At 46.2% G+C, this 12,684-nt stretch overlaps 1 protein-coding gene across 1 annotated transcript in view; it reads right to left on the bottom strand.

Moving 5' to 3' along the window:
* The window catches only part of PCSK5 (proprotein convertase subtilisin/kexin type 5), a 455,082-nt gene that overhangs the window by 30,003 nt on the left and 412,395 nt on the right, over positions 1-12,684 (bottom strand). The window contains exons 28-30 of the mRNA XM_047102277.1: positions 10,401-10,478; positions 6,668-6,751; positions 5,487-5,682 (exon numbers count right to left, since the gene is read on the bottom strand). Coding sequence (XP_046958233.1) covers positions 5,487-5,682; positions 6,668-6,751; positions 10,401-10,478 — 358 coding nt within the window. The remainder of the gene's footprint in view (positions 1-5,486; positions 5,683-6,667; positions 6,752-10,400; positions 10,479-12,684) is intronic.

Below are 12,684 nucleotides of genomic sequence, written 5' to 3'. Positions count from 1 at the left end.
CGTATGTGGAGTCGCTGTTATTGGAATGTACGTTTATCTGATTGGCTTCCTTCCAGGTGGAATCTGATGTCTGTATATACGTTGTACATCTGCATGATGAAATTATCGTGCCATAGGAATCTCTCACTGCTCAGTGAGCACAGCAAATCTGAAAGCCTCAACCTTTTCAAATCTATTTGGAAAACGAGGGGGAATAGAGGTCGTTTCTTTGACGCAAAAAGCTGAAGGCAAGAGCTGGAACTTGCAGAAGCAGGGAAATCATAAACCAGTATAGAGAACGTGGGCTTCCGATGTCATAGGTACCTATTCCAGTTGTTTTCTGTGATTTGCATTTCGTTAGTCAGTTATCGCCGCGTAACAAAACACCCCAGAGCTCATCCCTTGTCCGTCTGTGGGGAAGCCAGATTTAGCCTGAGCTTACGCTCAGAGAAGCTCGTGTCACTGTACTAGAAGAGCTCAGGCATGTGCTTTGGGGAAGGAGGCTTGGCTCCAAGGTGCGCACTAGGCCCAGGTCGTCTTCACGTCACTTTGTCCTCCCTGGCACAGGGACCTCGTGGGGCACATTCTTCTGTTAGTCACGGCAGAAGCGTGAGGGGGCAGGTTCATCCAGGCACACCCGTTTTAAGCCTCTGCTTGCCTTCTGCTAACATCCCGTTGGCTAAATCAACCCCGGCCAAAGTCAAGGGTCAGGGAAGTCCATTCTGTCTCCGTGGGAGCTGCTGCAGATTGACAAGCAGAGGACACGGATCCACGGAAGGGTGAAAAATTGCAGCAACTACTCAATATCCTAGAGTCACGTTTGAATCCGAACGCCAATCAGGGATCCTGCCCGGCGTCTTTACTCGATGTCTTAATTAATTAAGGCATTTTACATCTATCTAATCGTTCTTTCAGCTCTCCCTTGGTATTTATTCAGTAAGCAAAAACGTATTGAATGTGTCAGGAAGAAACAGGACAAAACAGGACAGGCGTGAATAAAAGTCACGTACCTTATGTGGTTGCGAGAAAGAAAAATTGGAGGAGAAGCAGTTTAGCAGAAGAGGAAGAATAGACTCCAGATGAAAGCCAGGACCAGGCTTCCTTATGCACGAGTATCTTAGCTGTTTTGGTCCACAGTGGGGAAGAGTCAAAGCCAATGCAACTGTGTCCAGCCACGTCAGTCTCTTAAAAGTGAATTTGGCAGGACAGTGGGTAGAAATGTGTTACATGCCCAACAAGAGCTTGACTGAATTTGAGAAATTTGAAGGTAAGGAAATTGAGTGCATTCTCAAGCATGTCACGTCTTCTACCTGAATGAGAGTTTCATGGGTTCGTTGTTTCTGTGTACGTAGTGAGGGCTTTGGCCTCACCCAAAGAGAAGCCTGGCTTTCCTCCCCAGCTAACTTCTAAACTCTTGGAATTTCCCAAGGGGTGTGAATGTCTTTGTTATTCCTTGAGACCCAACGGACCACATTTGATCCTTTGAAGAAAGGAATGACTCAGGGTGGGGCCAGCCACACTCTGTAGTTTAGGAGGGGGACTGACTAAGGAGCCAGTCTTGTGCTTAGAGGTTGGAGGCTTTGGTTCATGTGCTATCACTTGACCTCTGGGGGATTTTCAGCGCTCTGCCTGGCCAAGGTCCCTACAGAATTGTTTCTGGACACTGAACACGAGCGGTTCGAGTATAGAGTTTGAAAAGGTGCAGCACCAAGAACCTGTTCCAGATTCTTCTCCTAGGGGAGTCAGTGGATGTCCTATGAGATGCTAACGTAAAAGGAATGGATTCAGTCAAAAAAGAACACAAAATGTTAAGCAGGTCGGGTCAAGTTTGCGTCAAGATAATCACAAGAGTCTAAAACACGGAAGAATGAGGAGGAACAGAAAAACGTCCAAGGGATGGGATATGAGAATGATTCAGATGGATGCTATTTCTTTGGGTGGCTCGGTCAATTAAGCATCTGACTCCAGCTCAGGTCATGATCTCACAGTTTGTGAGTCTGAGCCCCGCATCAGGCTCTCTGCTGTCAGCACAGAGCCTGCTTGGGATCCTCTGTCCCCCTCTCTCTTTGCACCCCCCCCCCTCCGCGCTCGCTCTCTCTCAAAAATAAATATTAAAAAGATTTTTTTAATTGGATATTATTTTTTCAATATTTTGTTTAGTGATTCCTCACTAGCATAAAATTTTATTCACTTCAAATGGTAAAAAGAAAGCACGCACACACACACACACACACACACACTATTGAAGATAACTGCTAACTGAAAAATATGTAAATCTCAGGAACTTGTTGGGAATCAGCCGGAAGGTTCTTCTGCAGAACCCCTTTGCTAAAAGCAGCCTTCTCTCCACAGACCTGCCCAGTACTGCCCAGTACTTGGTCCTGCTATGTTCTCCTCACCTTTACAAAACTTTTTTTGTTGTTGTTAATGCTTTACTTCCCTGTTATTTTCATTTAAGAAGAAAAAGAATATCTCTTTGGAGAAGAAATGGCCATTTGTATTACATTGTTCATTTCAAAGTACTTTATATGGAGGTTGTTCGACCCAGATACATGTATGTCACAAGAGCTGTGTGGTTGTGGAGCTTTACCTGGTTTCTATGGACACCTAAGACAGTGACAGCCAGCACTTGACGGAAGATTGTTTTCCTGCCATCAGAGTTTCAAATCGTTCCTATTTGGTGTTTGAGTACACTTTGTTTTTTTTGGTCGCCTTTTAAACAATCGCTGTAAATGATGTATGCTGCTACTCAGGCTTTCCTCTTTCATCAGCATATACCATATTTGAAAAAGTCGTGGCCACTACGGTTGACTTGTAAGTAATTCTGAATATTTGGCGGCCATTTCACTGCAGGTTGTAGTCCTGGTCTAAGTCTGACTGCTGTTGGAGGATGGATTGCACCCATAAGAGTGTTTTCTCAGAAATAGCAACAAAGCCACCAAGCCAAGCTAGATATTATACGTTCCTCAGACTTTATCTTCCCTGTTTTTTTTTTTTATAAACACAAGAATGGGGGGGTGGGGCTACTGGAAGGAACCCACCCTACTCAAGGCAGAGGCCACATGCTCATGATTCTGTAGTCTATAGGACTTTTGGGCCATGTCGGTGGCTTCCCTACCGCTCAAAAAATACAGAATATCTTGGCTGCTGTGTATCTGCATGGTGTCCCATTGCTTCAAGGAGCAGCTCGATCCTGGTTTGGGGTAGTGTTGAGCCACCAGCTCACTGGAGGGAGGCCAAACGCTGCTCCTCCTTCTTCGCTTTACTGCATTATCAATTCCCGTAACGTTCAAAGAATCCAAGATGGAGTGGGCAAAGGGTGGGGATGATTAAATAAGTAAGGTGATGATAACAGCAGTCGGTTGAGTCCCACCATGGTAGAGGTTAACGAAGAGGCAGTGATAGACTTTGGGAAGTAGGTTACGGGGCTTCACCTTCGTTTTTCTCTCGTGTCTTGGCTAGCTTTGCTGAGGCTGGAGCGTGGTTGTTGAAGCGGCTGGGCTGGGAGTTTTCTGACTCTCTCTTGCATCATCCTTCCTTCCCTCCCCGGCTTCTCTTACTCTGACGGTTTCCTTCCCTTCCCCTACTGTCTGCCTGACAAAATGCTTTAAGAGCTATTCACTCTTAAGCCTCTTCTCAAATACCCAGCTGGAGAGGAGCCTTGAAAATACGCTAAGTAAAGGAAACCGGCCCGAAAGATCACATTTTGTCGGGTTCTATTTTTGTGAAATATCAAGGAAAAGGCAAATCTATTGAGACAGAAGGTAAATTAGTGGTTGTTTAGGGATGGGGGAAATTCGGAGTTTCTTTTTTGGGGTGATGAAAGTATTTTAAAATGGATTGTGGTGATGATTACACAACTCCGGCAATATCCCAAAAGCCATTGAATTGTACGCTTGGCATGGAGGAATTGCGTGGTGTTAAATTATATGTAAGCTGTTCTTGAAAAAAAGAAACCCCAGTTAGATGAGAAGGTGGCATTGTGTGATGACTAAGCACATACATTTAAGTGCTAGAGAGATTTGGGGTAAAATCCTCGCCATACCAGGGATTAGCTGTGTGATCCTGGCATGCTACCTCGTTCTCGAAACAGCAGAAAAGAAGATTCTTGCGAGGATTAGTGAGGTCATACGTTGGAAGCCCTTAGCACAGTGTCAGGACATCACAAGACTCGACAAGTAGCTGTTTTTACGTGGTTTCCTTTCCCTGGGAATGTCTTCGCCTTTTGTGTATTTAGGCCCTGAGAAGGATGACACTCGTTGATATAAACCTCCCCTACTAGATTGTAAGCCTTTTGCAGGCTCAGACTTCCTTCAGTTGCTCATACCTTAGCTTCCAACAGAGATTCTCAACACCTAGTAGGTGCTAAATATTTATCGGCGGAATTGAGTTGAATGTGTTTGGCTTCTCTGCTAGATTGGGAGCTCCTGGAGTACCGTGACTTACGATTGTACCTCCAGGCTCTCTCAGTAGTGGATACAGATACTAATGCTCTCTCTCTCTCTCTACTACTGAGATAGATCTTGTGGATCTGTCGAGTTCTTTTGAATCAGTGAGCAAATGAAATTTCGAATTCCTCACAACAGATTCTGTCCGTCACGTCCCCAAACTTTTCTCGTGCCTTCCTCTTTCCAGTCTGCCTGGCTGTCAGGGTTCTGATTTTATGGGGGTATTCAGGGGTGAACCGTGTTTAGCCTAAACCGATCCTTCTGTGTCCATCCCTCTTGACCGAGATCGGTTTTGGAAATGCAAGTGATGCCTTCTGGCTAATGAGATGTGAAGGGGCTCCGGGGAGGACAGGCTAAGCGTGATCCAAGAGCAAAATGTAAAGGTTGTGGGTTTTCAACGAAGCGTTGGCCACTCACGTAACCAACGCTGGATTTCTAAACTCCTTGTTACGTGACAAAATCTACCCCATTTTGTCTCAGGATGGACACTTCTACTTAGGATTCTACCTAGGATTTCTGGTTTTCGTCACTGTAAGTTTCCTGATATACTTTTCCATTTGATGTTTTCCACTTCCCTGTTAAATCCTGGAGGTAGAGCCATTGATGGGAAGAGAGAAGGAGTTAGAAACCAGGGGACCGAGGGAACCATGAGGAATCAATAAATAATTAACCAGGTATTATTCTATATTTATGATGTAGACCTCCTACCTCACCTACTATAAACATTTCAGAAGAAGAGATTCATTCATGTGTTCACAGCCCATCACGGTCTGACTCTTGTGATGGGAAAAAAGCAACGAGAGACAAGGTGGAAAAAGAATGTATTTTTGCAAGAGTGAAAATGTGTGTATGTAGCAGTCACAAGGGCGAAGCACGCATCTGGCCTTCTGTACGTTTTGGCTGCTGCAGCTAACAGTGATGTCAGAGTCGCGAGGGGACACTTTCGGCGGCTCTGTGACCAAGAACACGGGACGGGGCTTCTTTGGTGCGAGAAGGGATTGTCCTCCGGGTACAGGAGGATGAACCAGACCCGGACGTGAAAGGAAGAGGGACACTTACTCAGGACATCTGGTGTAGCACCTGCCTTCATGGAGGAAGAGAGGGAAGTCTGGCCGAGTCCGGCACTTTCCGCAAAGATTGGCTCCAGAGCAGGAGGCACAGTCCTCCGGACAGTTCTCACAGCTGCCACTCGTCACCGAGGGCCATGTGCCTTCGGGACACGAGGAGACACAGGCCTGGGCCAACAGATACGTGCCTAGAAGCCCAGGGAAGAAGGCAGATCAGACGGTCATCATGTGTCTGGTCCAAGAGCACACACGTCCATGAAGTAATTATTAACTAATTAATTAATTTAAATGTTTGTTTTCGAGAGAGCATGAGCAGGGAGGGGCAGAGAGAGACAGGGAGAGAGAATCTCAAGCAGGCTCCATGCTGTCAGCACAGAGCCTGACACGGGGCTCGAACTCACCAGCCGTGAGATCACGACCTGAGCCGAAACCACGAGTTGGACACTTAAGTGACTGAGCCACCCAGGCACCCCATGGCTAATGAACTTTAAAGAGTAATGGAACTTCTAGGGGCCCCTGGGTGGCCGAGTCGGTTAAGCATCCGACTTTGGCTCGGGTCATGATCTCATGGTTTGTGAGTTCGAGTCCCTTGTCAGACTCGGCTGTCAGTGCAGAGCCTGCTTCGGATCCTCTGTCTCCCTCTTTCTCTGCCTTTACCCCGTTGGTGCTCGCTCTCTCTCTCTCTCTCTCTCTCTCTCTCAAAAATAAAAAAAACACTAAACAAAAGGGGGGGGGAGTAATGGAACTTCTAGAAATGTCACGTACCCAGATACCCTAACAAATTCTGTGGCAAAATCAACAGATAGCCTCATCATGCCTTTGGATAAGAACCTTTTCTTTTCTTTTCTCTTTCTTTTTCCTTTGAAAGCCAGCTTTTTTTTTTTTTTTTTATAAAGATTTCATTTTTCAGTAATCTCTACACCCAACGTGGGCCTCGAACTTACCACCCTGAGATCAAGAGTTCCATGCTCTACTGACTGAGCCAGCCAGGTGCCTCTGAGAGCAAGTTTTTACAAGAGGTCACTGTTTGGGTCCCTGCATTCCCTGTGATAGGAATAATGAGGAGACTAGACCGAGTCCTGCAAACCTTTTACGTAAAGATGCCGATACCTGTACGTAAGGGACAGCAAAGTGGCTCGGCCACTTCCGCCCCTTGTCACCCTCCACACTGACCTTTCGGACACGAAGTGCACAGGGTCGCAGATTCATTGCAGGTTTCACAAGAAGGATGACAAGGCTGGTGTCCTCTCAAAATGTCTGTGTGGGGACAGAAACCAGAAGTCAGTGTCCTATGAACAGGCATTATTACAGTGTGGGGAGGGGTCTTGGGGGTAATCTCCTCCGCCTTCCTGCCCGAATAGAATCCCTTCAAGTTTACATTGGCTAAACACTGGTACCCACTCGTTGCCTACATGGTGGGCCTTATTTATTTTTTCTCTTCCTTCTCCGCTGACAATTGCTTATCAAAACATGCTTTGCAAATCCACTGACAGAATAACCTTCGACACAAAAGGGATGTTTGAACTAACAATAGGTTCCTTCCTTCGTCTGTCAGCAATCTGTGGGAGTATTGCTTGTGTGTATGCGCACATAAAGAGTTTTCTGGTTAAAGGTCATCCCTTCTTTCCCCAAGATTCTTGGATGACCGTTTCTCTTCAGTCTAAGAGGATAATTGAGAATTCATCGCGCCTTTCGTGGAGAAACTTTTTTCCTTTTCTTTCTTTTTTTGTTCTTTGGAACCAGGTCTCATGATCGGGCAATGCTTGGTCTCTGTGATCTTCAGAGTAGCCATTTGTGGGAAGCAAACCTAACTCTATGTCCTCTCAAATCATCATTAAACATTCGCATGATGGAGCCACCGTCGAGCTTTCTGGTTGGTCAGGTGATCAGCAGACCACCCCAGGTCAACCCACCATTAACCTGGGAAACATTCCCATCCCTTCCCTCCCCCGCGTCCTGCTGCTTCTCTTCCCGAGGGTCAGTCTGCCATAGTTGGTTCTATAGTGACACCTGCCTTCAGAGCCCAGCTGTGCCACTTACGGAGGGTAACCATGGATACGGCAATGAAACTTGAAGAGTCCTACTTTCCATGTCTCTGGAATGAAAAAGCAAATGGTCCTTCCCTTATAGGACCGTTGCGAAGACGGGATGAAACCGTGTGTGTGATGTGGACGCGGAGTGGCTCAGTAAACGGTAGTCCCTTCTGCTTCCTTTCTCCCCGTTTCCTCCTTTGTTACCATTCCACCCCGGGTCCCGGCCTTTGGCTCGATTTCTCTCTCTCTCTCTCTCTCTCTCTCTCTCTCTCTCTTCTGTTCCGTACCTGGAGCGGCCCTGGGAGGCATTGCGGGCTTTCTATGAAGGAGCTACGTTGGATCAGCCGCTGAGACTTGCTCCGGAGGAAACCAGATTCAGAGGTGGGTAGATAGACATCGGTGCGGGTGTAGATATAGATGTGCGGACAGAAATGATCGTCCTGCTCTGCTAAGTGGTAGTTTTGGTCCCAGTTTGGGGAGAGCAATACGCCCTCGTTTTTCAGGAGACTGACTGGTGTAGTCTCCCTCGGGGGAGCTGTTAGCCTGGTGCAGAGCGAATGCCCATCCTGGGCTTCTCCCGCCGGTGGTCCTCCTGCCCCTCGGCAGGACCGGGGGTTTCTCCGAAGGCCTTTTTAACCTGACGGTGTCACTTCACCCAACAGAGAAGGCAGCGCAGGTGAGCAACGATTCTGTTGCCGACATCAGTCCTCACGAATCGCCAGGGAAATGCAGATCGTGGAGGAAAGGGAGCCCCTGTGCGCCACTGGTGGGAACGGGAATGGGCACAGCCACTGGGGACAACGGTGTGGAGGGGCCTCAGAAGATTAAAAATGGAACCACCATGTGATCCGGCCGTTCCACTTCTGGAGGAAATGAAATCACCATCTTGAAGAGATACCCGCCTGCCCGCGTTCCCTGCTGCGTCGTTTGCAACGGCCAAGACATGGCAACCACCGAAGTGTCCATCGATGGATGAATGGATAAAGGAGTTGTGGGGTATTCATGCAATTAGAAAATTATTCACCCATAGAAGGAAGGAAATCCTGCCATTTGGAACAAATGGATGAATGAACCTTGAGCAGTATGCTAAATGAAATATGTCAGAGAGAGAGAGAGAGAGAGAAACACTGTATGATCTCACTTATACGTGGAATCTAAAAAGGAGCCAAACTCCTAGAGTAGATTGGTGGTTTCCAGCATCAGGAGTGCAGCTGGGGAGAAGGGGTGAAGGGGACCAAAGGCACAAACTGTGGTTATAAGATGAATTCGTTCTGGGGATGTCATGTGCGGCACGGGGACTATGGCTAGTCCTGCACTGTGCACGTGAAAGCTGCTAAGAGACTAGGTTTTCACACACACACACACACACACACAGGAAAGGTAACAATGGAAGTGGTAGATGTATTACCCTCATTGTGGTAATCATTTTGCAGCGCATACGTATATCAAAGTATCACATCATACGTGGTAAGCCTGCATAGGGTTGTATGTCAGTTAGATTTCAATAAAACAGAAAAAAAGATACTTAATGGCCGAGGGCAGTTCTTGAAACATAATAGCGAAAAAAGCTTTTTCAGACAGCATCGGAACCTTTAATATTATTATGTCTAGATCAGGGGTTGAATCCCCCCCCCCTCACCCCCCCACAGTTGAATTTTTGATTTTATTGTTTTTATACTATTTTTTTAATTTGCAAAGATACGAGTTTTAAAGAACTTTCCCACTGTTTTGTAAGCTAGAATGTATCTATCTACACATACGTATGTATTTATAATTACATCTATCTCACATTTGGGCAGGTTGTCATAGGCTTGAATAAATTTCTGTAATGTCAGGAAATGGCCACGAGAGGGTGCTCTGTACACACAGTTAACAGCACTTAACTGTGGGCAACCAAGCGTCATTCCCAGACACTGCTCTTTTGTATCAAAGGTTAGTGACTTAATCACAAGTAAATTTTGACCTTGATCGTAGTTTTTTCTTTTTTTTTTTTTTCCACTCAAGAAATTCTGGACTGGACAAGACCTCAAAAGAAAAAAAAAATCTCCTTGACGAGGGAAATGCTGTGGTCTGTCCTTGAGAAATGAGTATAGCTAAGCCATATAAAACAGAAGTTTTATTTGCTTTTTTAATTTTTAAATAAGCAACATTCACAAAGTTTAAAAAAAAAAAGCAAAGAGAGGCAGAGGGAATCCCGAGCAGACCCCACACTGCCAGCACAGAACCCGACATGGGGCTCGATCTCGAGAACTGTGAGATCATGACCTGAGCCGAAACCAAAGCTGGGACGCTTAAACGACTGAGCCACCCAGTCGCCCCTCTCTCCACCCTTTTTATGCAAACTGTCTATTCACACTGTTTATCACATTTTTTGATAATACTATATTTTGGGGACCATTCTCTATCGGTACATGAAGAACCCCCTCATTCTTGTTTATGCCTCGACAGTATTCCATTGCACAGATGAATCATAGTTCATTTTTCCAATTGGTAACCACTGGTGACCATTTAGTTTTTTTCCAGTTCCTGCTATTTCAAATCATACTACGGTGACTGGGAAGGCAAAAGGTGCTTTTTTTCTTCAGCCCATTCTTACAGATTTGCAAGGACAGGGGCTTCTTTTGATAGCATCTCCCAGACAGAACCGCTCAGCACATCAGGAACACCCTTATGTGTTCCAGAATACTCTCCTGCTGAGTTTCCTCCCCGTCTTTGGCCTTTGAGCGCCTACGTTGTGGTCACCACCTCTTTCTGGTTTTTGTCTTGTGACAAAACCATCTGCTCCTGGTAGCCCAGCGTCTTGGGTTGGTTTCTAAATCACAGAGGCTCCTTGCTTCATTGTGATTGTTGTCTCCTCCCTATTTCCCGGTTACCTCTTTTGATTGGAAACTTCCGCCGTCGTTTCTGTGGCCAGGTCTTCACCAAAGATGGGTTTGCAGTGGGTGCAGGTTCTTTTTTATTTAAAAAAAAAAAAAAAAGTTTTTTTTTTAAATACAAAAAAGATAAGAGAAGTCCTGCCCATCATCTCCCCACCCAGAAATGCCTGCAGCATCTACTGTAGCACGTAGAGGTCCCGTCTTTACATTGAACGTGTGAGTATAATTACATATGTTTCTGTAATCATTTACATCTGTGGATATGATACTCTCCATTTTATATTTAATAGTATAACTTTTATAGGCATTTCTATTAAAATTCTTTGAACACACTATTTTTAAAGGTTTGTGCGTTTGCATGAACCATAAGTCACTTAATTTTTTTCTTTCGTTACATGTTTAGATTACCCCGTCCCTCCCCCCTCTTTTTTTGGCTCTAAATACAGCTGTCATTGACATCTGTATACACCTTATTAGTTAAGTCCGGACTCTGCTTGGCTCTTAGACGTCCCAAGCTGAGCATTATTTGGTACCTTCTTTCTGGGACTGTTTTTCCCAGACCTGTATTACTCTTTAGGTCTCCAAAGTTACTTGCTTTCATGACGTAGGAAGACTGTTTAGATAGTGAACTAGTATTTCCTGCGTTAAGACCAGAATCAGGTTACAGCGTTGGATGGTAGTTTAACTTTTATTGTGTCATAGTCCGTCCTGGGAGCTCTATGTGTGTTCTCATTTAATTCTCAAAATGAACTTGCCTGAGGTAGTTCCGTGTTCTTATTTTATTTCATTTATATGCTTTACTTTTTTTCTTAAAGTTTACTTATTTTGGGGGGGGGTGGAGGGCACGGAGAGGAGGAGAGTATGAGTAGGGGAGGGACAGAGAGAGAAACCCACGCAGGCTCCTCGCTGTCAGCTAAGAGCCCGACGTGGGGCTCGATCCCATGAACCGAAAGATCATGACCCTCACTTCTAAGTGAGACAACTATATATACCTAGAAAGTCCTTCTAAAAGTTAGATTTTCGGGGCATCTTTAAAGTTCTCTACAACCGAGTGACAGGTAGGCGACGTACCTCCACGCTATTGAGATTTATTGTTTACGTATGGCTCTCAGTGTTTATGACTGACTGTGGGATTCAGGCTTCCTCAGGGCATCGGAATTAAGGTCCAAAGACAGGCCAGTGAGAAATTGTTAGGATGTGGTCAAAGATAAAAAGTTAATTCACTGTGTCTGTGCTTTGTAGATTAAACCATCATCAGAAGATGTAATTAGAGCCTGCTACAAACACGGTTCTAATCGATGATGGAATTAGGTGGGTAGGGGAAATGTGCAGGAATTACTCTTAGGACTTTCCGGCACTCCCAGGGGGAAAACCGCCTAAGAAAATCCGAATGATTTAGCAGTAATAGAATAAGCTGTTTCCATTCCCAACAATGGTTTCAGGAAACCAACCGAAGCCGGGGCCTGCCACGCCTCAGTGTCTGCCCCAGTGGTAGGTCTGTGATGCCTGAGTCACTGGTGAAGCCATCGGCAGCCCGTTTAATGTCGGTTCTGCTGCTGCTGTGGTAGGGACGCTGAACTAAGCGGTCTCCACGATACATCGGTAACTGGGACGGGGGATCTGGTGGCGATCTCTACTTTTGTGCGAGGGATTCTTGGCAGGAAGGACAGAGTTGAGTGGCCATCTTTGGCCATTGCTTAGTCTCGGCTGGAAGATTTGCCAGGCACGGTCCAGCGTGTGGGGAGATCTCCGTCCTTGGCCTAGGGTAGGAAGTATTCCCACCGGCTGCGTCATGAACAAAGAATGATGGCCTCCCACCGTGGCCACTCGCGTTGTGAGTGGCCACCTTATTGAAAGAGGAGTTCCGTGAACTCCGGTTGGATTTTTATTGCACGGGATCTTCTCCAACACGTGCTGGCGTAGAGAGCGCAGGCAGTCGTGGTCTTTGGATGCAAACGCGATCTCACCGTTGCCGCGGAAGTCGTGCGGGTGAAGGCACGTTAGCCCCGTTTTCCTTTCCCTGCCTGGATCCGAGCTGTGTTTCAAACGGCGACGGCACCTGGCTGATACCACCTAGGCAGCTGTATTCTTTTACGGCCGATCTGTAATTGGCCCGGGCTCCCTCAGGAGTCGACCCCGGATGACTGCAATCTGCTTTGCATCATCTTAAAGGTGTGGCTAATTAGTGGCTGTTTTCTGGAACCCTCTGCTCTCCGATTACACTCTCAACTTTGTTTTTTTTGAGAGTTAGAAGTCAGGGGGAAAGATTGTTGGCATTGGC

Source organism: Lynx rufus, unplaced genomic scaffold, assembly GCF_022079265.1.
Source record: "Lynx rufus isolate CCGP_SWC_20201006 ecotype Redwood Valley unplaced genomic scaffold, mLynRuf1.p SCAF_10, whole genome shotgun sequence".
Classification (NCBI taxonomy): domain Eukaryota; kingdom Metazoa; phylum Chordata; class Mammalia; order Carnivora; family Felidae; genus Lynx; species Lynx rufus.
This window is presented reverse-complemented; position numbering and strand designations above follow the sequence as displayed.